The 24,512-nt window shown below is 32.7% G+C and overlaps 1 protein-coding gene across 1 annotated transcript in view; it reads left to right on the plus strand.

Annotated features, from left to right (window-relative positions):
* Positions 1-24,512, plus strand: part of KaiR1D (Kainate-type ionotropic glutamate receptor subunit 1D) — a 59,518-nt gene that overhangs the window by 29,657 nt on the left and 5,349 nt on the right. The window contains exons 3-10 of the mRNA XM_070652126.1: positions 183-430; positions 493-1,359; positions 2,420-2,636; positions 2,699-2,742; positions 6,157-6,260; positions 7,351-7,368; positions 7,810-7,828; positions 23,462-23,494. Coding sequence (XP_070508227.1) covers positions 183-430; positions 493-1,359; positions 2,420-2,636; positions 2,699-2,742; positions 6,157-6,260; positions 7,351-7,368; positions 7,810-7,828; positions 23,462-23,494 — 1,550 coding nt within the window. The remainder of the gene's footprint in view (positions 1-182; positions 431-492; positions 1,360-2,419; positions 2,637-2,698; positions 2,743-6,156; positions 6,261-7,350; positions 7,369-7,809; positions 7,829-23,461; positions 23,495-24,512) is intronic.

The following is a 24,512-nucleotide window of genomic DNA, read 5'->3' on the forward strand; positions in this document are numbered from 1 at the left end:
TAAAACTATAATTTTATGAGAACGTCTACAGACGCAAATGTAGTAAAATTGCCAAAACATGTACAACAAATTAGTTCCAATGATCCCAAAGTCGATAAAAATGCAATTTAACAATTCACTTAAAGTCGCAGACACTTTAAAACTTTACTTCATCGCTTGCTTTCTTATTTCTCACCTTTTAGATTCCCCATTTGGAAACAAGATGGGATTATCGATTGAGACGTGAAAGCTGTTTAGTAAATCTCTACCCACACCCATCTACGTTATCGAAAGCTTATGTTGATTTGGTTAATGCATGGAAATGGAAGTCATTTACAATAGTTTATGAGACAAATGAGGGATTAGTTAGACTACAGGAGCTTCTTAAAGCACATGGACCGTCCGAATTTCCGATAACTGTACGACAATTGAGTGACTCTGGAGACTATAGGTAATTTCATTCAATTTATTATGCCTTGTAAATATCATGAAAATTTAATTATTATGTATTAGGCCATTGCTTAAGCAAATTAAGAATTCAGCGGAATCAAGAATCGTCCTTGACTGTACAACTGAAAAGATTTACGAGGTTTTAAAACAAGCTCAACAGATTGGCATGATGAGTGATTATCATAGCTATTTAATAACATCACTTGATTTAAATACAGTCAATTTAGAGCCATTCCAATACGGTGGAACAAACATAACAGCATTTCGTCTAGTAAATCCTGATAATCCACTCGTACGCCAAACAGTCAAGAATTGGACGGCAATTGATGCAAAAATGAATGGCGGAAAGAAAGTAAATTTAGGATATGACAATACATCCACTATAAAAGCCGAAACAGCGTTAATGTATGATGCTGTCCATTTGTTTGCAAAAGCACTTCATGATCTCGATTCGAGTCAACAGATTGACATACATCCATTATCATGCGATAATCAAGACACATGGCCGCATGGATATAGTCTCATCAACTATATGAAAATTGTTGAAATGCGCGGACTAACGGATGTCATAAAGTTTGATCATCAAGGCTTTCGTACGGATTTTATATTGGATATAATAGAGCTGTCACCACTTGGCTTGAGGAAAGTCGGCACATGGAATTCAACGCAAGGTGTTAATCTAACCAGAACATATACAGACCAGCAGAAAGAGATAAAAGAGATTTTAGCCAATAGGACATTAATCGTGTCCACAATTTTAAGCAGTCCTTACTGTATGAGAAAAGAGGCAGAAAATCGTCTTACAGGAAATGACCAGTTTGAGGGTTATGCTATTGATCTCATTCATGAAATCTCAAGAATACTCGGTTTCAACTTTTCAATACGATTGGCTCCGGACGGACGATATGGAAGCTATAATCCTAACACAGGGTAAGGAATACATAAATTGATGTTTTTAAAATTCAAATCATGATTCATTGTCTTTGGAAATTTATGTGAAAGAAAGAGACTTGCAGGCATGAGAAGAAGACATCAAAGATGTTGGAGCAGATAAAGACAATGAAGATTATTTATCATATGCTGCAGTTATGGTCTTTTGTAGATATTTAGATTTATAGTTTTGTGATGGAAGTAAAGGTCATTGATATATTAATGATGATATGAGACTGATTCTAGTTATTTTTATGAAGTGTCTAAAGACAAGGAGAGACTAGAGACACTCTAAGGGTTCTCGGTACTGGGTCTCAGTCTCAGAGTCTCAGATTCTCATAGTCTCAGAGTCTCAGATTCTCAGAGTCTCAGATTCTTAGAGTCTCAGAGTCTCAGATTCTCAGAGTTTAAGAGCCTCAGATTCTCCGATTCTCAGAATCTCAGATTCTCAGAATCTCAGATTCTTAGATTCTCAGAGTCTCAGATTCTCAGATTCTCAGGGTCTAAGAGTCTCAGAGCCTCAGATTCTCAGAGTCTCAGATTCTCAGAGTCTCAGATTCTCAGATTCTCAGATTCTCAGATTCTCAGATTCTCAGATTCTCAGATTCTCAGATTCTCAGATTCTCAGATTCTCAGATTCTCAGATTCTCAGATTCTCAGAGTCTCAGAATCTCAGAGTCTCAGTCTCAGTCTCAGTGGCAATGACTAGACCAAGTAACCCAATTTATGCCCTCGTAACCGTCCACAAAAGATTGGAATCATGTAACATATGTCATTGATGAAATGCAATAAACATTTCAATACCCATGCAACCCTCACAATTCATTCCAATTCAATGCTTCCATTCATTCCTATATAACAGCTTCAAAATAATTCATAAATCTCTTTCGCTTACATTCACGACCTTCAAGTTTAAACGAAATATTTTTTTCGATACAAGTCAGCTTACAAGCTCAAATGCTTATCCTAACACATCGCATTAAATTTTCAAAGTTTAATGCATATAAAGCAGAACTTTTTATTCATTTCCATTCTCTTTATTCTTATAAAATGTACATAGCGAATGGGATGGTATGATAAAGGAACTTTTGGATCAACGTGCTGATGTAGCTATAGCAGATCTTACAATAACTTATCAACGCGAGCAGGTGGTCGATTTTACAATGCCATTTATGAATCTTGGGATTTCTGTGCTGTATAGGAAGCCGATAAAGCAACCACCAAATCTCTTCTCGTTCCTTTCGCCGCTTTCACTTGATGTTTGGTGCTATATGGCTGTAAGTATTATTTTTTGGCGGGAACTGCACTTACTTGATGATTTTTATGCTCTCATTTACAGACCGCATATCTCGGCGTATCCATCCTCCTGTTTATATTAGCCAGGTAACATAGCAGCGAACCCATAAATTTAATTAGCAACATTAACTCTCATTTCAGCATAAAGCAACCGTTCACAAATCGTTGTATACATTTTTTTTTATCGAGGTCCAGTAATTAATTGGACGTGAATATTTGTTCACTTATGAGTGGCTTTCCAATTAAATTTTCCCATATTCTCCTTTCCACCTTCCTCCGTTGATGTTTACACATCTCAGTTCCGTGCTGTTTATTTATTTTTTTGTTTGTTGCCATAAAACTTTAATTCCTATTCTCTCCTATACTGTAGATTTACACCGTATGAATGGAGCTCGCCTGATCAGCCTGAAAAAGCGGAAACACAATTTACTTTACTAAATTGCTTATGGTTTGCGATAGGTAAAGTCATCGACAGCACTTGTCCTCAATTCCTTTTTTTATTTTTTAAAGCTGATGAAAACTTAAATTGACTTTTTTTTATCGCATTTCCGTTTTTTCCACTTTACCGTCACCCGTAATGTAATCATCAATAAAAATAGGATCACTTATGCAACAGGGCTGCGATTTTCTACCAAAGTAAGATAAAAGCCTCATTATTGTGCCAAACCAAGGTGATGACGACAAAATGATAAAAGTCACACCAAGAAATTGTTTTACGCTCGTGTACTAAAATCGTAAAGCGATGAGACTGTTGACGACATGATAAAAAATATTTTTTTTTGTGCTTCTTTGCTGTGCCTTATTCTTTGTGCTTTTGTGTAGGCTTTAATATTGACGCTTTTTAGACGTGAAAATAGCTTTTTTTTTTTTTTCAAATTATTGAGTATTTTATGTTGTTTTGTGTTTTGATACACAGACATTTTATAGGCTTGAGGGCAGATTCTGTTACATAGCAAATATTGGGTCTGTTTTTTTAAGGTTTCGTGGAACTTAGAGGAAGTGAAATTTTCATGTTTTGTTGATAATTTGTGAAAATTGTTTTGAAGTATTTTGATGCTTCATGATTGTTTTTAACAGTTATGGCTAATCTCTGTGCTGTAGAGCATGTTTAGGAGTTTGTCTAAGTACCTAACAGACAATGAGCATAGTCACTTAAATGAGTATATTCATTCTATATAAGTGAGCATGTTACATTTTGTAAGCATACACATAATGATTGAATGGCCAACCTTAAGAGCTGAAGGCACTGCTATAAACAATCAGTTGTCCCACACCCTTTAGACCTACAGTTTATAGTGGCAAAAGAACGGTGAAATGGAAAAAGAGTTTCGAAAATTAGACATGACCTGGGATTGAACCAGGATTGAATCCAGAATCTTTGGTACCCAAGGCCAACGCTCTACCATTTAGGCCACTGATAGTTTTGCTGAATTTATCCCTTCTTAAAGATCCAGAATCAAAATTCTAAAAAATCAGATCAATTCCTTAATCTATGACTTAAACCTTCAATTCTAATTCAAAATCTCACAACACGTATCAACCCCCACCATCTATATATCCTCAAAAATCATTAAACGTCCAAAATAAATTGCCAATCTATTTACGTATCACGAAATGACCGAGAAATAATGAGAATTAATTATCATTATGTGAGCCTCTAATTACTTCCTTAATTAATTGATGCCCTATAGTGAGGGAAATTGCTTTTAAAAAGAAAATTACCTTGTTTCTTGTAGTATGGACAAACATAATGGTGATTGTATTGATGATGATGATGGTGGTTATAGATGAAGATTGTGACTTATGAAGGAATTACAGTTGTTTACTTAGATTTTGAATGAATCTTTGAATTTAGGAACAAATTTTTAAAAATACTTAGTTAGTGGAGCTTCTTGATGGTCTCTTAATAATTAAGTCTAACTCATCGAATTCTGTTTCCTTAAAGAAACGAAAGGGTCATTAAAATTGGTTGCAATAGACTGGTGCAATGGACCTCATACTACCAACATACGGTTTATAGTAGGATCAGAATCACTTCTTTGATGACATTGCTGTCTGTAGCCTATAAAATAACACATTTAGTCTAAGTTTGTCGACTAAGTACCAGAAGCATAACTAAATTTTTTGAGATTCATGTTAAAGGTTGCAGTTTGAACATTAACCCTTAAGTCCGTTAAATGACTTTCCTTAGAACTCTACATTATTCCTGACAAAAAACCTTTTTTTGCTATGTAACAAGCAACTCTTAAGTCAATTGACAATATTATCCGATAGACACATATTTAAATATTGCCACCATGACGATGACGCGACCATATATGTAGAAGAACTAAGTTCTATCACTTGGCAAATTTGGTTATCTCCTTCAAATGGCTGACAATTAGTTCTAAGTAGAGCTCGGCGTCGACTTGGATTTTGTATCGAAAAGTCGACTAGAATCGACTCGACTTATTACAAAATTCAAGTCGACTACGTGCCCTGGTTCTCAGTATGCCGCTTACTCGTCACCATGGTGGCATCATTTCAATATGGGGCAATCGGATTAATAATTTACTTTATCTCATGATTTTAAAATATTGGATGTAAATTTGAATCTGCTAACTTTAACCTTATCATTTGCCAATTATCAATGTATACATCAACCAGAAATTCCAATTCTAACAGCTAACAAATCTGCATCAACAGATTTTTCATTAACTTACCAGATGTACTCATTCATATTGAGTACAAATGCCATTCAAAAAATGAATAATGATGAAATTGAGTTCAAGCTACACGATGCACTAAACCATTCAACATCCATCAACATAAAAATTGACATTTGATGAAAATTCAACAGACTTCCTCGTAAATTTGGCTAGAAGCTATCTCATTCACAGAATAAAATTTCTCGCGGAATGTTCATTTCCTTTAAAAATTCCAACTTCCTCTCCGCATGGTGTGTAAAAAATGCACAAAAAGCTGTAATTTTCCGTTTGAATTCGAGGCATAAAATTTCCATCAACTCCACATCGTGCCTTGTAAATGAATCTCTTGAATAATGATGGCAAACAATGACTGAAAAATGAATGAAAACTTTTGTGTCTTTTTTTGAATTTCAATTCTGTGTCTCTTGAATTTCCTTTATGGATTGAGTCATGAAATTTTGTTTCACATCCTCTTAAAAGCGGCTTCAAACTTTCTACATATTTTATTGTGTATGGGTGTGTATGTGTGAGCATGTATGAATATTTTCTCATGTCGATATCTGGATGAGTGAAGGATGAAGACCTTTTTGTAGGTTAAAGCTCTTAAATCTTGCGGCTTTCGAGTGGAAAAAAAATATGAAAAAAATTTCCATACCTTTTTAACCAGCATCTCTTTAAATTCATGGATGAGAAAAGGTGAAAGAACTGACAAAATGCTTTTTTTTTTTGTTATGAGACTTACTTGGTGACATAAGGAAGAGAAAAATGGACACAAAAAAAAAATCTTTTACTTTTTTTGTATTATATCTCATAGATTTTCGCCTTATGAATGGGAAATACCGCATATCTGCCAAAAGGATTGCGAAGGGATCTTAATAAATCAATTCTCGTTGCTTAACAGTCTTTGGTTTACAATAGGTGAGTTTGGGTGTCGTTTATTGCTGTAAAATATGGCTATAATAATTTACTGTGAGGGGAGAAGTTAATAAAGGATTTTTATTGTATTATGTGATTCTTGAGTGGAAGGCAGTTGTTCATGTACTTGAGGCTTCGTCAGATGAGAGAATTTATGGATTTCAAATAAAAAGAGTTTCCCAAGCATCTATTTAAGCTTATTCAAAATTTTCAAAATTTCAAAATATATGACAGAAAATTTGAATTTTTGACGGTTTTCAAAAATTTGAATTTTTTAACGACTTTCAAAAATATGAGTTTTCAACAGTTTTTAAAAATTTGAATTTTCTAGAATTTTGAACTTTTCGAGGATTTTCAAAATTTTGAATTTTTAAACGTTTTTGAAATTTTGAATATTTTAACGGTTTTCAAAAATTTGAAATTTCCATAAATTTCAAAAATTTTATATTTTCCCATTTTTTAAAATATTGAACTTTTAAACGATTTCCAAAAAATTTAATTTTTCCACATTTTTCAAAATTTTTGAATTTTTATAACGGTTTTCAAAATTTTAAAATTTAGAATTTCAATCGATTTTCCATTAAAAATTCATAAGCAACAAGTTTTAGGCCGCATTTTGGCTGCATTAAATCAGACCAAAAATTCATTCAGATACAATCCAATCAGGATATTCGATTGCATCACATCCTTTCAATCTCAACATAAGCAATTATCGTCCTCATTTCCATCAATTATTTTGACACATAAATAATTTTCTCAAATAACCTTATCGATTCTCTTATTTACGTTACTCGAATACCAATCAACATTGCATATCTTAAGCCACTTTCAGCCTGACTGTAAACTCTAATGAAATTTCACATATGTGTGGCTCAAACTATACATGATGCTGCTAAATTATGCATAAAATGATTCCACTTTATTTAGTTTAATTAATTTTGTGTGGTCTAAGGCATGAGAATGTCCATCTGACGCCAAGTTACCTCACAATCTGCGGCTGTTTAAGGAAAATAATTTAATTTTCTGACTTAATTTTGTGTTTTTGTTTTTTAATTTTTTTCATTTTAATGCTGCTGCTGTATCTTTAATGAAGGCTCGCTCATGCAGCAAGGTGAGTTTCTAGAACATGAAAAATATTTTTTATTAAAATTTTCTACTGTCCCGAGTGACACATGAAGGAAGGTTAAGCAACGGAGCTTATAAGGACGCGTTTGGCTCCGTTCTGTGTCCATATTACTGCATTTGGCTCCATTTGGTGTCCATTTCGCTGCATTTGAATCCGTTTGGTGTCCATATTGCTGCTTTAGGCTCCGTTTGGTGTCCATATTGCTGCATTTGGCTCCGTTCAATGTCAATATGGCTTCTGAGCCTAAGGCTTAGCAGAAACTTAAAAGCTCCTCGACGGAACCTTCTTCATTTGTGTCGCTCGGGTCAAACAAGTGGAAATATTCAATTCCGCTGTTTATTTTCCCATTCTGGATGTTTTGAATTCAAACGAATAATTTTTTTCAATTTTTCCATCTTTTCTTCTTCCTTTCCATCCAATCTTTAGGCTCAGATTTAAGTCCGAAGTAAGTATTTCAATTACATTCGACTTGAAACTCATTGTAAATCATTCACAAACTTAATTGTTTTGTTTTTTTCTTCCTTTTTCATCTTTCTCGAGTTTACTTCTATTATTTATTTCTACTTCTACTTATTCCTTTACATTTCTCTTCCTTCTGGATTATACATTTTTAAATTTAATATATAAAAAATTCAATTTATTTTCAATTCTCATTTTTCTGATTGGTTATATGCTTTAGGCTGCAATTGAATTTCATTTAAATGAGGTTTGGATTTTGTTGGGAAATTAGTTTGCCATAAAATGGCATTATGAATGGCATGCAATATATAAAATTGTCAAAATTGTTACTTCCACAACTATAAATAGCTTCTTCCTTCCAAACACAACTAACAGCTGAGGTATGGCTTGGGTATGGCAAGATTTGAGATATTTGGGAAGGATTTTAAGGATTTTACCAAAAAATCTAGGAAATTGAAATAAATCCGACCAAAAAAGTATTTGAAAAGTATTGGATGGACATTTTAAAATGGAATTTACAGATCAGCCGTACATCTGGTCAAACAACTTGAAAAACAAGTGCTGGAGCAATAATACAAGTTTAATACAGTGTAATAAGATTCCACAAGGGCAAAGATGACCTGGTTCTCGAAAAAGCTGCATGACATCTCACAGATATACATCAACGTCAGTTTGCTATGAATTTATTATTACAAACTCGGTGTAAAAACCAGTAATATAGTTTGATGGATGCATTTTGTTATAACCTAAGCTTTATATTAAGATATCCTGATCTCGATTACAAATCAATCTTAACATTTCGTATACATTCAAAAGGCAAACGGTGTATAAATGGCTAAAAATCTGGCCCAGATCAAAGTTACTCTTACTCTAGCTTAGATTCGATTATCTCTGGCCTCATAGTCATAGTCAAGTCGACCTAGAGACGGATTTTTGGCCATTGCTACTCCGGATGGTTTCCGGATCCATATCCTAACATACAATGAGCAACTCTATAAGTATAACTCATAAAACTAATTAATGTTCAAGTTAGTTCGAGATAGCTACAGTTAACCCTTTGTTGGATAGTGTCCAGAACATTTTTCCTCTGCCTTCGCTTCTGGACAGCTTCTAAATATTTGCCAATTACCTAATACAAATTCAATTCCTACAATACATCAATCAAATCAATTTTCCACAAAAATCCTCAATAATTCATAATTAAAATCTGACAAAATGAAATTCAATCTTCGAATATCACAAATGTACAAATTAATTAAAATACATATTAAATCGTCATGATGATGATGATGTTGATGCATGGTAAATCTCATTCAATCATAATGCCATTGTTTAGGATGTCTTCACATTTTCATCATTCAATCCTTACATTTTAAGCTGATTTGATTCGAGATATAGAAATACGTATATCCACAATTCATGCTGTCTGTAAAGCAGGTTGTGAAGTTAAAGTATATTTTGATCTCAAAGCAGCACTTAATTTCATCTTTAAAGGATGTCCTTCTTTGAAGCATAAGAAAATATTTTTTTAAGTAGCCGAATTACAAAAATAAACAATTTCAAAATAAATGAGCAGTTCTTAGGGCACTTCGCATGAATTGACTTGTCAAGAAGATTAAATATCTGTCAAGGTTCATAAAAGATGCTCTTTGATGATTTGGTGACTTTGAAAAGATAGAAAGAAGTAATTCTGGGAAATTAAGGATGAAATTAGGTCAATTTTTCAAGATGTTCAGGCATGTGCTTTCTGGAGGTGTGTCAAGAAATTTAATGTGTAATACCGGGGTCGTTCACACATGACGTCCATCAGAGAAAGAATTCTTGACCATTTATTACAGATCTTGAATTCTTATTAGTTTTAAATCGAGCAACACAACGCCGCGAACATCATTTTTTGTCATGAAAATGAGTCAAAATAAGCCGACACGGTGCCGTCAGGGTAACTTCTCTTACAAGGTGCAAGGTTCTGACATGGGGCAAGGCTCTGACACAAGGCAAGGCTCTGTCATAGGGCAAAGCTCTGACATGGGGTAAGGCTCTCACACTGGACAAGTCTTTGACATGGGGCAAGACTTTGACAACCTGTAAGATACAGTCGAAAACTGAAGACAGCTTCAATATCCCTAGCAAATTTAAGAATATTGCTGAAAAAAGTGGGTTGGAGGATGACCTCTTATAGCCCCTTCTGAATGCAGACCTGCAGTTCTTACTCAAACCCTATTTCAAACCCCATTTAAAATGAAATTCAATTGATATTTTTACTAATTTTCTTTCTCAAATTTTGTTGCTGATTTTCTGTTTCATTAATTTCATGAATTTTTAAATTATTTTTGATTAAAATTTAAATCTGTTCACCTTCCATTATCCTCTATTGTTCAATCTATTCTCTCATAAAATATAGAACAGCAAAAAAAATCAATTTTCACACTCCAATCCGAGAATTCTTCTTTCGCCTCCTTCACTTCTTATTCACTTAGATATATCATAAGTTGATAGAATCACATTCACATTTATAACTTTAGGGATTTTTTGATGATAAGGGTTTGGTTGTAGAGTGAAATGATAAATTTGTTTGTATACACATGAGTGAGAGCGTGTAGAGAGCATTTTTGAGAATGTTTAAATGTGCAAGAAAGCGAATGAGAACGAAAAAATTCGATGAAAAGGAATTCACATCTAATGTAATTAGAATTGTTTGCATTAGAATCCTATAGAGAGTAATTTACAGGTAGTGAAGAGATGAAGTTGATGTTACTGAATATAATTGTGTGTGCTGTGTAAATATTTAACGAAATAATTTACTTTTATGTCAACATGAGATGATTTTCCTCCCCCTTTTTTAAGCACTTGATATGATACAATTACGATATGTGAAAGAAATAAAAAAGCATTTAAATAAATCCTTCACTTTTATGTGAGATTTAGACATGCAAAGAGGGGATATAAGCAGTAAAAATCACTAATAAATAACAAAATGTGTGCGAGAATGCGTGAAGTAGCTGATATATGTCACACAAGTAAGAATGTCTTAATATTTAACAATAGAATCTCTTATGAGATAATAACGGTGCTTAAGAATAAGAAGATTTTGATTGAAATTTCCATGGAATTACTTTTTGCTGAGATTTTGAATTGGTTTCTAAAATAAAAATGTTTAAAAATAGACAATGAGCTTCTATTTTTGATGAATTCAATTGTCATGGCTGAACCCAATCACTTTGGTTAGATTTAGTCTGCTCGGTTTCAATCATTTTGATTAAATTTTATTATCTTTGTTAGATTTGTTCTTCTCGGTTAAAATCTTTTCATTAATTTTAATCATCTTGGCTATATTTGGTCTTCTTGGTTGCAATCATTTACATTAAATTTGATCATTTTGGTTAAATTTGATCTTCTCGGTTGAATGATTGCATTTAATTAAATTCAACTATTTTGGCAAGATTTGGTCAACTCACTCACAGTCATTTTAATAAAATTTAATCATCTTGACCCGATTTGTCTCTTCACAGCCACAACTAGTCATCATGGCTGAATTCAATAATTTTGATTCAGTTCTCTCGGTTTTCAATCATTTGAATTCATTAATTTTTAGGGAAATTCAGCAATATTGTCTCAGATCAATCTTCTTTGTTAAATTGTATTACCTTGGTTTAGATTAATCATCTTAGCTAAATTATATTAGCAAAATTCAAATTTAAAATTTCCGTTAAGCTTTCAAACCCTCCAAAAATATTCAAATCTTCATTTTCAAACCCTAATGGACAATATTTCATTAAAGCGGGATATTGATTGGACACTAACTTACCTTCAATTAGTTATAACGTAATTTGGTTCACTAGGGAAGTCATTTAGCCTAAATTCAGCTTTAAATTCCCTTCCTTATCACAAAAAGTCGCTTACTTTAAATTCTAAATTTTCCGTAAAGAATGATACGTCTAAATCACATTAGCATGTCACCAATGTCATTCGCTTTCTTTCTTCTTAAATAATAATAAAAAAAAAAGTTTCCTGGCAAATGATTGTGTGAATAAAAAAATGGAATTGAATTGAATGAGCTCAGCATAAAAAAGTACCTCATTTCATCTCGTCATGCTTGTTCTTTAATCTTCAATTTCATTTTTATTTATAACACAATTTTTGTCACATTTTTTTGCGTCTGCGAAATATCGAAAATGAAGGAAATGAAGAAGTCTGGCGAGAATTTTTCCGTTCATTTGTGTATTCTAGAGGCATTTTATGCCATTGAATTATGTCTCAGTTTCAAGTTAACAACAGAAAATTCTAACATTTTTTTCATTTGCGTGACATTGACGCTCGTGGCTAGAAGAAGAATTGAATTTGAATTGAAATCTTTTGGGAAAATTGTCTCAAGTTTATTTTTGTAACAAACCTTGATTCGGGAACATAAATAGTAAATAATCTTGAATTGTAGTAAGTTTGGTAGTAATGGTTGTGTAACACCGGTGACGTTTTTGGTCTGCTGCACCAAATCTCACTTGGACTTTACATATATAATCTACTAGTAAGGAGAAGATATGCTGCTTAGAATCAAAAAATTATCAAAGGGCGTACTCAGGGGGTGGAAAAGAGTCATCTCTCTTCATTACTTTATGAAAATTTCTATAATTTTTTGAGAAAAAGTCCTTAAAAATCTCATTAGGGCTTAGCCGCAAATAACGTTCCATTTTTTTTTCAAAATTTGAGAAAAAATAAACAAAAGTCAGTTCCATTTTACATAGAATTTGAATGATTCATTCACGAATGGAACAAGTTTTGATTAGTCGACCATATACCAAAATACAAAGTTGATATTTTAAGGCAAGTTCCACAAATTTCAAGTTGATAACTAGACAAATGTTCGACTAATCGCAGCTTGTTCTACTAAAGAAGCTGAAGAATCATGTAAGGCTATAAAATTTCCGTTTAAAAGGCGACATAACGGTATCCTAGCTTGTACGTTGTGTAATTCGGGAACATAAATAGTAAATAATCTTGAATTGTAGTAAGTTTGGTAGTAATGGTTGTGTAAGACCGGTGACGTTTTTGGTCTGCTGCACCAAATCTCACTTGGACTTTACATATATAATCTACTAGTAAGGGGAAGATATGCTGCATAGAATCAAAAAATTATCAAGGGACGCATTCAGGGGGTGGAGAAGAGTCATCTCTCTTCATTATGAAAATGTCTATAATTTGCTAAGTTTTTTGAGAAAAAGTCCTTAAAAATCTCATAAATTTTTGCAATTCATATAAATTGTTTTAGAACCTACTTGGCGGATTTCTGGCTTCGTCCCTGCCAAGGAGTTTAGATTTAAGGAACATGCTAATGCCAGCCTTTGTCTTAGGACAATGCTTCACCTCAGGATGTCTTCAGGTATATTTCGAAAAGTAAATAATCAGCCACTAGAGCGTAGCCCAAAGGTGTAACTTATCCGAAAGCTCTCTCTACTCAGGATTGAACAGCAAAAATTCATATCTCACTTAATAATTATATTCTTAGATTGACCTTAATTTGAGAGTTCAAAAAGCATTTAAACCGAAAAAAACCAATTTATAAATCCACAAAAAAAAAATCATAAATCATCATTTCTTCTTCAGAAACAGAAATCTATTATGCACACAAGCAATTCATATTAACCCCAGATACACCAAATCATTGCTATCTCAATGTTGACATACTTCATAAAAATATTGGAATTTATTATATTGAGAATATGCATCAATATATGTAGTAAATTGTAGAATAATGATGCTTTATAAACTTTTTTTTGTCGTGACATGATGAAAATTTTTTGAATTATTACATTTTAAATTGAAATTTTTTTACTCTCGTGCCTCATAAATATTCATGAACATCAATTGCTATAGCAAAATACATGAAGACTTCATCAAAATTGATTTAATTTTTTCTACAGTAAATTGGATGTTAAAAAGACAGATGAAAAAAAAAAATAGGAAGAGGAGGACTCACTCTTCATTAATCTAATAAAAATTTATGTGTATCTACTTTAGTATGCGTTTGTCTTCTTGGAGGATCCTGCAAGTCACGAATGTCATATAGATCATGAAATTGCCTTCAACTTTTACTCTTTGTCATTTCTTCTAGTTTTCTTGTGTTTGTTGCTACTGTTGTTGACCTTTTTCTTTCTTCTTTGGGGATGAGGCACTTGCGTGAGAGACATAAATGGAAATAGCTTAGCAATGATTCATTTAAGGCTCCGTCATTGCTGTTTTTAATACCCGAGGAACAACAAATAGCACAAATCTGTTAATCGATCAAAAGTTCTAACACAGGCTTCCTTGAATCTGACTTGGTGTAGGAATTGACTTAAATCAGGTATCAGGGCCCTTACTTAATTACTGGAACCATGCTCCGATTTGGAGCCTAGGTTATTACAAAAGGTTAACCCGCATTACTGTTCTACGCCAAGTTGCCTTTGGAGCACCAGGGCGTCTCTTTCCTTGTGGATTCCATCCAAGCGCGTTGATACAGGTTTGTGTTTTCATCCCATTTACGACACTCAGGGTCCTTGAATCGATTAATTGAATTGTGCTATTCGGGTACACAAATTAAGAAGGCTTCGCTAAAGCTCCATATTTAATGCTTCAATAAAGCTATTTAATTAATACCAAATGAAAGCAGCTTCCATGTGGCATCCAAACGGCTGTCAAATGTAGGTGACTTCAATTAGGTGTCAATAAAATAACATTTTGGAGCCTTAAAAGCTCCTTATCGAAGTCTTCTTCATTTGCGTCTGTAGGGCTGAAACCAAATGACCGCTGTCTTTAGTTAGAACCAACATTAAAGTCGTTCGACTTCTAAATTAAGGTCGCAGTCATTTAATATTTACAAAAGTAGCCATAATGAAATCGAAATGGATCTGAGGATTTTGAGTTTTTTTGTGTCTCTCGGGTTCACCTCTAACATAGAATTAAAAATGATCAACTCAAAGACAATTTCCACAAACTTCTTGCATGTTCTCCCTAGTTCTCCCCTCGATTTCCACAATTTTAAGCATCCTTTGTTTAAACCTACCCAAAATTTAACCCCAAGCTACCAATTATCCCTCTTTCACTCCCATTTATCACGTACTTCCTCCTATTCTAAAGAAAAAACACAAAGATTCTTCATTGCATTGCGATTTCTCAAGAACTTCCTTCTGACGAAACAAAACTTTATCGTCTGATTCGCAACAAAAGCACGTTTGGTTGATTTCATAAAATTACAATTGAATGGATTCATGTTATACTCACGAAAGTTGTTAATAGAAAATTGAAAGGAAAATGAAAAACTTTTGTGCATTTTTGAGATACATAGAATTGCCAAAAAAAAAAAGAAAAGGACCTAAAAGTTAGTTGAAATAATTGTTTTTGCAGAATTTTATTAAGCAAAAAAAAAAGAAAATTGGAAATCTGGTAAGAAATTGAAAATTAATTTTTGTGTTTCTGTAGAGTATGTGTATGTAGCATATTGGTAGATTTTGATGTTTTCACAATTATTTGATGTATTTAATATGCACTTAGACCTTTTTTCATATCTTGATGTAGTTTTGATGTTAGTAAAATTTATATGTGTATTTTTGATGTGATTTTAGTGTATTTTTTATATGTAAAATATTTTGGGAGTAGATCTCGCTTAGAGTAATTAATAATAAGAACATAATAATAAGAGGGTTATGTAGGACCCTTAAGTGACAAATTGGACAGTGTGTGAATTCAGTGTTTGGTACAGACCAGTCTATTAATCCAGAAAAGCCTATTAAGATACTTGAAGTAAATTAGACTGTTATAAAGTGCTACGCATTCGTTTAGCCGAGACAAGACTTTTTTGAATTTCTTCTTTTCTATTAATTTTAACGAAACAACTTTTTTACTATATTAAATCTTATTAAAAATGTCAAATAACAAGCATAAATTAAAGACTGTTAAGTTTATTTTCACGGAAAACTGAAAAAATTGAAAATTACAACAACAACAATACGCATTCGTTTGCTTCCAATTTTGTTAATTTTTGATGAAATTGCATACAACTGTTTTATATTCTTAAACGCTAACTATGAATACAATAATGCTTAATCATACTTAAAACTATAGCAAAACTACATAGTTATGTTAAAAATTTAAATTTCAAAAGGAAAACCTGAATGATTTTTCAAGATTTTGGCACGATAACTATATATTTTTTGAGTTTCTTCAATAAATCTTTCTGCATTTACATTAATCTTTCAGATAATATATAATACAATTTATGTAGATTAAAAAAATTTAACAAAAACTTTTAGTTACTTGAAGTTTTGTTCCAAAATTTTTTACTTTATCTTAAATTTTTTGTTATATATCAGCAATTTACCATTCAAACTGGCTTTTTCATAAAGTATTTTAATTAATAAATCAACTCCAATAAGTTAATCAATGATGTAATGAGGGATTTTTCAAAAAAAAGTAAAATTCTAGTGTATATTTTAGTATTCTATACTTATAAAATTTAGTGAATTTTCTATGAAAAATTTTTTTTTCTTTCATGACCATAGAATTTTACTTTTTTTTGAAAAATCCCTCATTACATTATTGATTAACTTATTGGAGTTGATTTATTAATTAAAATACTTTATGAAAAAGCCAGTTTGAATGGTAAATTGCTGATATATAACAAAAAATTTAAGATAAAGTAAAAAATTTTGGAACAAAACTTCAAGTAACTAAAAGTTTTTGTTAAATTTTTGCCTTTAATCTACATAAATTGTAAAAAGTTATATATTATCTGAAAGATTAATGTAAATGCAGAAAGATTTATTGAAGAAACTCAAGAAAATATATAGTTATCGTGCCAAAATCTTGAAAAATCATTAGGTTCTTGCCGCCATTTTGAAATTTAAATTTTTAACATAACTATGTAGTTTTGCTATAGTTTTAAGTATGATTAAGCATTATTGTATTCATAGTTAGCGTTTAAGAATATAAAACGCTAGTTAGATTATGCAATTTCATCAAAAATTAACAAAATTGGAAGCTCGGCTAAACGAATGCGTATTGTTGTTGTTGTAATTTTCAATTTTTTTCAGTTTTCCGTGAAAATCCAAACTTAACAGTCTTTAATTTATGCTTGTTATTTGACATTTTTAATAAGATTTAATATAGTAAAAAAGTTGTTTCGTTAAAATTAATAGAAAAGAAGAAATTCAAAAAAGTCTTGTCTCGGCTAAACGAATGCGTAGCACTTTATTATAGAAAGACCACTCAGTACCTAAAAGCGGTATATTTGCCTGTTAGGGTACCTGAGTGGATAAATTGACATAATATCCAGTTAATAATTAGACCTTCGATCACTTTATAAAATTTCCTTCCGAATGTTCCGTAATAAATGGAATTAGTCGTTCTACACATAGGTGTATTTATTACTACTTACTTTGCTGGTTCAATTAACGATCCATGATCTTTCGCAGGTGTCGCCTGATGCTGGCTCTATCACTAGCTTCCACTTGCCAACAGCAAGCGCCGCACTACTCCTATTGACAGGTTCCTTCCAAGAATTCTTTGGTCGTCCACGAGCTCTTTAATCATCCAAAAAGATGAAGTTATTAATTAGACTTATGCCATGTTGTCCACTCGGAGTAGAGTTTGACCTTAGGCAAGATCCGATTGATCCTCTGGATTGATTTTCGGCCATTTCTACATCATGTGGTTTATGTGAAAGTTCTTTTAATATCCAAGAGACACACTGAAACTTGTTAGGATACCATTCTAATCAGCATGCTTAAAAATATTCTCTACAAGACAATCAAACGAACAATATAATTAAATTCAAGCATTGTCTACTTAACAGTGGCAGCCACTTGAAAGTAACTCAGTAGCTGTGTCATCTTGACAATGTCAGCCATTTAATAGCTATCTCGAGTGGCAAATTTCATTTTTCGCGGTGCAATTAAGGCTTCTCTACAACTTCCCGCAAATACAACAAAATAACACAAAAAGATTGTGCAACTCGGATACTTTTTGCTATACCAACACCGCTCAATTGTCACGTTACAATATTTCAATGCAGAACTCGATGTTGAACCAGATGGAACCGACTCGATTCAATTCCAACCTCTGTTTCATTGTATAATAATGCCGAGAAGACAGGACTTTCTAAATACTCCTAAATTCTCAAACTTATTCCCTTTCTTAATTAATGCTGACTATCTAAATACCATAGACGCCATTTAATGTCATTACCAACTCTCAGTTGTAGCCTCAAAACTAAATCCATTTCATTTAAAATGACGACATAAATACACAGCAATACACAAAAAAACACACTCAAATTCCTCTAAAGTACCTGACACATCTTTAAAAAGAAATCTCCACCACTTAATTCCATTTTCACATTTCATACATTATTACATGCCAACTAAATTTAAACATCCAAATAAACAATTGTGATAACAATAAAAAGCTAGATTATGCTGTTCACAGAAAGACCACAAGATGCAATTTATGCTGTAAACGATTCAACATCTCGACTAAATTATTCACAACAAATTTTTTCTGTTATATGTGTTACTTCCAACAGCAACAGCAACAAAAAGAGCAGGAAAGAAATTTGTTTTTGTCATTGCAGGAACTGAACAGAAATAAAAAAAAATCCCTTCGCAGTTCCTTTTTTACTTTTTTCTCGTAGCTAAAGTGTCCTTGTTGACTACTTCTATTACTTTGCTATGCAACATAGTTGTTTCTCTCCATTTCACAATTCCTTGTTTGAAATACTTTAAGTACTACACACGTCCTCAATATCACTGAAAACATTGCTACTTACTTATTGCACTACAAGTACGATAAATTGTTTATGATATTGAAAAATATACAAAGCTCTTGTGATTTCTTTTGTGGATGTTGCTGATTCTTTTTGCTTCATTTCCTTTTCTTTTAGAAGAAAAAAATGGAAGTATTATTTTTTGTTTGTGACATTCTTGATCATCATGAAGAGTCTTATAAAGTGAAAATCTGGGAGGGAAATGGAATTGAGATGCTTTGGTTAGGAAACAAGTGCTTAGGATGAGAGGAAGAGTTGTGAGGAGGATCCATGTAAGACATACGTGAAGGATTATGTTAGGTAGGAGACGGGATAGGACTGGGTTTTGGTTTCATCCTCCCTTCCCTATTTTTTGGACAAAACACTTCAATTTGTTAGGAAATTCAGGAAAGTTACTCAAAATTTATTGCATTCAAGTAAAACCCTGAACTGAATTACATCCCATCCTAAAGGGGTAACTCTGATTCCGAGAATTCTGTAACGTAATAATTGAGCTTTCATCAAGCAAAAAGCTTCAAAACCTCTCTTTTGAAAGATTTGTTACGCGTTAAATAGACAACGAACGCACTCCCAAGGTACCGTGATCATGTCCAAGGGTGCATTCATAGTCTAATAAGGGTACCTAATTAGAATGATTCAGTTTACATTAAAATCTTTAATAAATGACACAGAAGTGTGTAACAAGGTCTTAATATCACATCACAACCTTGATTGGTTTCGAGAATATGTTCTTTCAAAATTCTTAAGTATAGCTGCTTAAATTAGTATTCTTGAAGTTATAAAAGGCAGAAAGGAACTGATCAACTATCTTCTTATAATCAGATTATCGATTAGTTTCCTAATATTTTGCTTACTTACTCAAACCATGCTTTGATGTGGAGCTTAGGTTACTCCAAAAGGCTTTTCATCCGACTCTTTTGCTGGACAGCCATTGCGAACCAATGTCACATTATACCCATTCTTATGAAAACAGTTAGTTAAGCATTCAACACAACACATACAATCAGTGTTTAACATCAATTTAAACTTCACAATATGACTCATTCACAGTCACCTAAATACACTTTAATCCATCATTAAAAATTCTATACAGGATCAGCAAGAATCAGCCATAAAAACTTTAAAAATTTTTTGTTCATTCAAAATTGACTCACAAATGAACCCATAATGATCATTCCTTTTATTTCCAATACATTTAACTCTCCATTTTTCCCATTAGTTCTACTTTCATTTCATTCCTTAAGTGCTCAGTATCTCATCACAGAGCCTTGTCTACCCAATTTTATGTAATTATTCTCACAGTTTGCCATTACTATTTCACCCAAACAATTCATCTTATCCACAACCATCGTAAAGTAGATAGATATGAAAAAATAGAGAGGGAAGCATGTTGAAACCATCTCGTAACGACACAAATGTGGCCATCAGCAAGAACTAGGAGAAATTTGTAAAATTTATTGTCGTTCAGGAACTTTTTTTTTTAGTTAGTTTTAGTTGAACTAAACCTGTGATGAATGTGCTTTTTAGTCTCAATGAGAAATAAATTTAATTTTCATGGTTTATCCATGTCCTGTCACCCAGCACACAAAAATACAGCTTGTTCCTTATCTTTTGTCTCATACTTCATGTTTCATGTTTTATTTTATTTTTTTTTTGTGCCTCATACTTCCAATGACATCAAAAATTCAATTACAGAACAGAAAAGTTTCTGTTTAGTCAGCGAACCTACCTGCCTGCCTGGCGATACTCTTGTCTCAGTCAGGACATAAAAATTTTTTTTTTCGACACAACATTTTTTTTTATCAGCTTTTCCGTCTTTTGTCGCATTGCATTGTAAATCAAGCCATGAAAATGCGATATATATTGACGTGGTAACTGACTGAAATGGCCTTTAGTAATATTTTATGGCAAATGCGATAAAATTCAATCATGCTTTAAAGATTGTGTGTATTTATGAGGGAATATATTTATACTGATATTTTTGTCAATGTTGAAGCTATGCTGCTTAAAGGAAAGGTTGGAAAATTAGATTTGGTGGTGGATGTTGCAAATGAAATTTATGTAAATTTGTGGCTAGGTTCTTCGTCTTAAAACATGCCGCTGACCACTCTGAGTACAAAAAAATACATGAATTCCTGATTGAAAGAGGAGCTCAATTGGGATACCTTATGATTAGATCTGGAAATTAACTTAAGTTTAGTATGGAGCCGAGTTGACTCAAGCCGACTTTCCCTTACAAAGTCAGAGTTGACTTCTAGCTTTGCTTAATATTCGGTCAAAACAGCTGTCGAGGAAACAGAATAAATAGAATCAAGCATCATATACTTGACAGTTACTCGATAATCACTTAGAAGCCATAGCTAAGCAAATACTCCTACAGTCTCCTCAGAAGAGGATTTTTTTTAAATTTGCCTTCACGGAGCTTTCAGAACAACTTCACAGCTTTCCGTACAAACGACGACATAACGTGCTATTGTCAACATGCTGTACTGTCCGGGTTTGTCTCAAAAAAACTAGTGAATAGAAGAATTAGGACCAAATATTGGGGAATTTGACCCAAAAACCCTGGATATGACTCTGATTCTAATTGTCAATTGGACTTAACTGTGGACTTGACTTTCACGTGTTTATCATTTCTACATACCCTAGATTTCCAATTATCTTAGTAATATCGCTAAAAACTGCAAATTTGTGTGCATAAAATACTCCTAATGCATCCATGTTTCCAATTCTGGCCTCAATCCTCACCGTAATCTACAATTTCCAACTCATCTTCGCGGCAGCATTCACTTCCCACTCATAACATTTTTTTATGTGTGTGCTTTTTATGCGTGAAAATAAAAATAAAATTAAACATTTGTATCCAAATTGTCAGACATACAACCAACATTAAATACATACATGTGGTATCTGCACAGTGCCATAAATATGTACTTATGCATGACATATGCGTTCGCAAAAAGTGTCTTGTATTTGCTTTTTGTGTGCCTTTTGTGAGCAATTAATTTGGCTTTTTCCATTATTTTTTTCTTTATAAATTTAATATTTTTTTACTGCTTTACAAATATGTTTACTATGATTAAAATGTTATGTTTATGGCGTATATGGAACTTTTTAAAATTTTAATTGAAATTTTTCTTTTTTTTTCATTTTACATGTTAATTAAAAATGCTTTTAAAATGAGCTTTCAAAGGATTATCATAGAGCTTTTAGAGTGGATGAATTGTGTATACGACAGGATTAATGGGATCATTGATAGGGATACACTTGATTTTTATTGATAAGTCGGAAATCTAAAAGCTGATTTATCGAATTAAATTTATTGTGCTAAATTATTTGAAAGGTTAGACAAATCTTGTTATGATGATATTCATTTTATGTAAAATTTTCCTAAAAAAAAATAATATTGAAAGATTTGTTATTTAAGGTCAGATGCTTCCAACTAATATCCAATTTCACTTAAGAAATCAGTTTCATTAGAGCTATTGTAATTTTTTGACTGATATACCTCATATTCCAATTCATGACCCTATTTCTGAATTGGAGTACTTTTCAAGAATTCGGTAAAATACCCAAATCCTTTTACTACTCTATGAAGTGTAGGTCATTTTTAATGCGAATATTATCCAAAGTCACAAGATCACTCGAATAGCACAAGTCAACTAATCGATCCAAAATCCAACACCAAGCCGGTATGACTCTGATATGATTCCAGATTCAAATTGAATTCAGCACCATATCATAGTCACGTCGGTCTAGAGTAGAATTTTCGGTCGATTAAAAGACTTGATGTGATATTCGGGTCATTAATTTGCTTACCTCGCTAAGCTGCTTTTTTCACGAATTAACGATTGTCTAGTAGCAATATACAGAGCGTAAAGTTGACTCAACTTTATATGAAAAACCAACGAAGAGAACAAGGCTTCCCATGATATTCTAGAAAACAGTTTTTCGCGTTATATCTGCAACGTCTATTTTTAAAACGACCAGACATGACGTGGGAAGTTGAACGCTGTATTGCCAATATGGATTCTGTTAAGAACATCATCATCGTCTACACTATCATTTGAGATTCAGAGAGTCTTGACCTATTCAAAATAAAACAGAAAAATAATCCACACCTATCTTTTCATCCTTAAAAGGATAGATGCTTTAAACCTCAAACATTTGACTACTCAGCTATAATTGTAATATTTTAGATATAATTTTTAATTTTTCAATATTTAAATTTTGTGAGAATAATTCAATCATTTACTCTTTTCCTGCCTAAACAGTTCAGTTCAATTTAAATACTTTACTAAAAATATCCAAAACATTAAACCTTGATGCGATTAAAACTTACATTTATCCTTCCATTGTTCTGTAAATTCAGCAACAAAGTACTCGATAAAAAAAACTGTTTTCGTACAACACGATGCCTCTAAAAGCTCTTTATTATTCCATTAAAAACGAACAAAAAAAAGCAATGCACCAACTATAGACTCTATTCAAGCGTGCAAATTACGTACACAAATAAAAAGTGGAAATTTAAATATTTCATAAACAATGCAAAAAGGCTTTTATGAATATTGTTAACTTTCCTGTTTTACATTATTTGAATACAAAAAAGTGCTTGAAATTGTTTTAAAATTATATTTTTTTAGGTAGACTTGGTTACAAGCCAAACCTGACGTGGAACAAAAATATCGCTTTACATTTTGTGCGCACATTATTATCAACAATTTTACCATTACCATAAATTAATTTAATATGAAATTTCTACCTTTTTTTTGGTTAATTTTTCATTCAACTCGTTTTTTGTGATCCAACAACTGCGTCTCTACTCAGAGCATTATCAACGAGAATGGTTGCGACGATGTGGTAAGTGAAAATAATAATAATATGATTATGCAGTATTTCAAATGTCACATAACGTCAGTGGATGGATAGCTTAATGATGGCTGGAAGGTTGTTGCATTTTAGCAGGAACAAGTATCCAAGATGATACAACTGGTCAAACATTATTTTATGGCTGCTATGATAGAATTTGCTGGCTGCTAGGGTAGATCAGAATAGTTGAGCTAACTTACTTCCTTACTTCCTTGGCAAAGGCTCACGACGGCCCATTGCAGCAATTACAGTCCGTCGAGGGGTGAATCTGTCTGTAGATGACTTCTGCCAGTTTCTAATTTCCAACACAATGCTATCGTTGCTCACACAGTTAGTAAACTAAAAAGGGTCGTTGACATTAAGAACGGAAGCAGTCGATAACAAACTAAGAGACATACTAAGAGAACCTTCAAAAGTGGTACATATGGACAACTTCACATTGATGTACAGTATCAGAAGTAAACATGTTCTGCACCGTACACTTCCATGTATCGACATAACACCATCATCACTAGATGGTAAATTGCGCTTAAACGATTAAAAATGTGGTGTTCTAGCAGCATAGCACAGTGTGACAACTCTGCGTGAAATTTGATCTCATGTCAAACTAGCGCTGATATTTTTCCACATTTGTTGCCTTTCTTCTCACTCGTTTGACATACATTTGTAATTGTTTAGAACCTTCTTTAGAAGAATAAACACACCAAGTTGGTGTAACCAAAAAACAGCGATAAAGCATCCAATTCTAATTAAACTTGGAACAAACTCGGGCCGTTAAAGTCGGTTGTTCGACGCTTTAACTACTTCGCCACTGCTGCTTTTTTGCTGCCCACCTTATTTAGGTGAATCTTGGATCTCAATTAGGTCTTGAACCCATTTCTATCACATACTCCTACTACTGAGCTATTAATGATTATTCCAATATATGGCAAACAGGATGGCAAATTGTCATATATAATTCGTAAACTGTTATCGACTGCTTCTTTTCTGGTTTCATCGATTGTCTACG

The sequence above is a fragment of the Chironomus tepperi genome, unplaced genomic scaffold, assembly GCF_022539635.2.
Source record: "Chironomus tepperi strain 1889 unplaced genomic scaffold, CSIRO-AGI_Ctep_v1 contig_479, whole genome shotgun sequence".
Taxonomy (NCBI): domain Eukaryota; kingdom Metazoa; phylum Arthropoda; class Insecta; order Diptera; family Chironomidae; genus Chironomus; species Chironomus tepperi.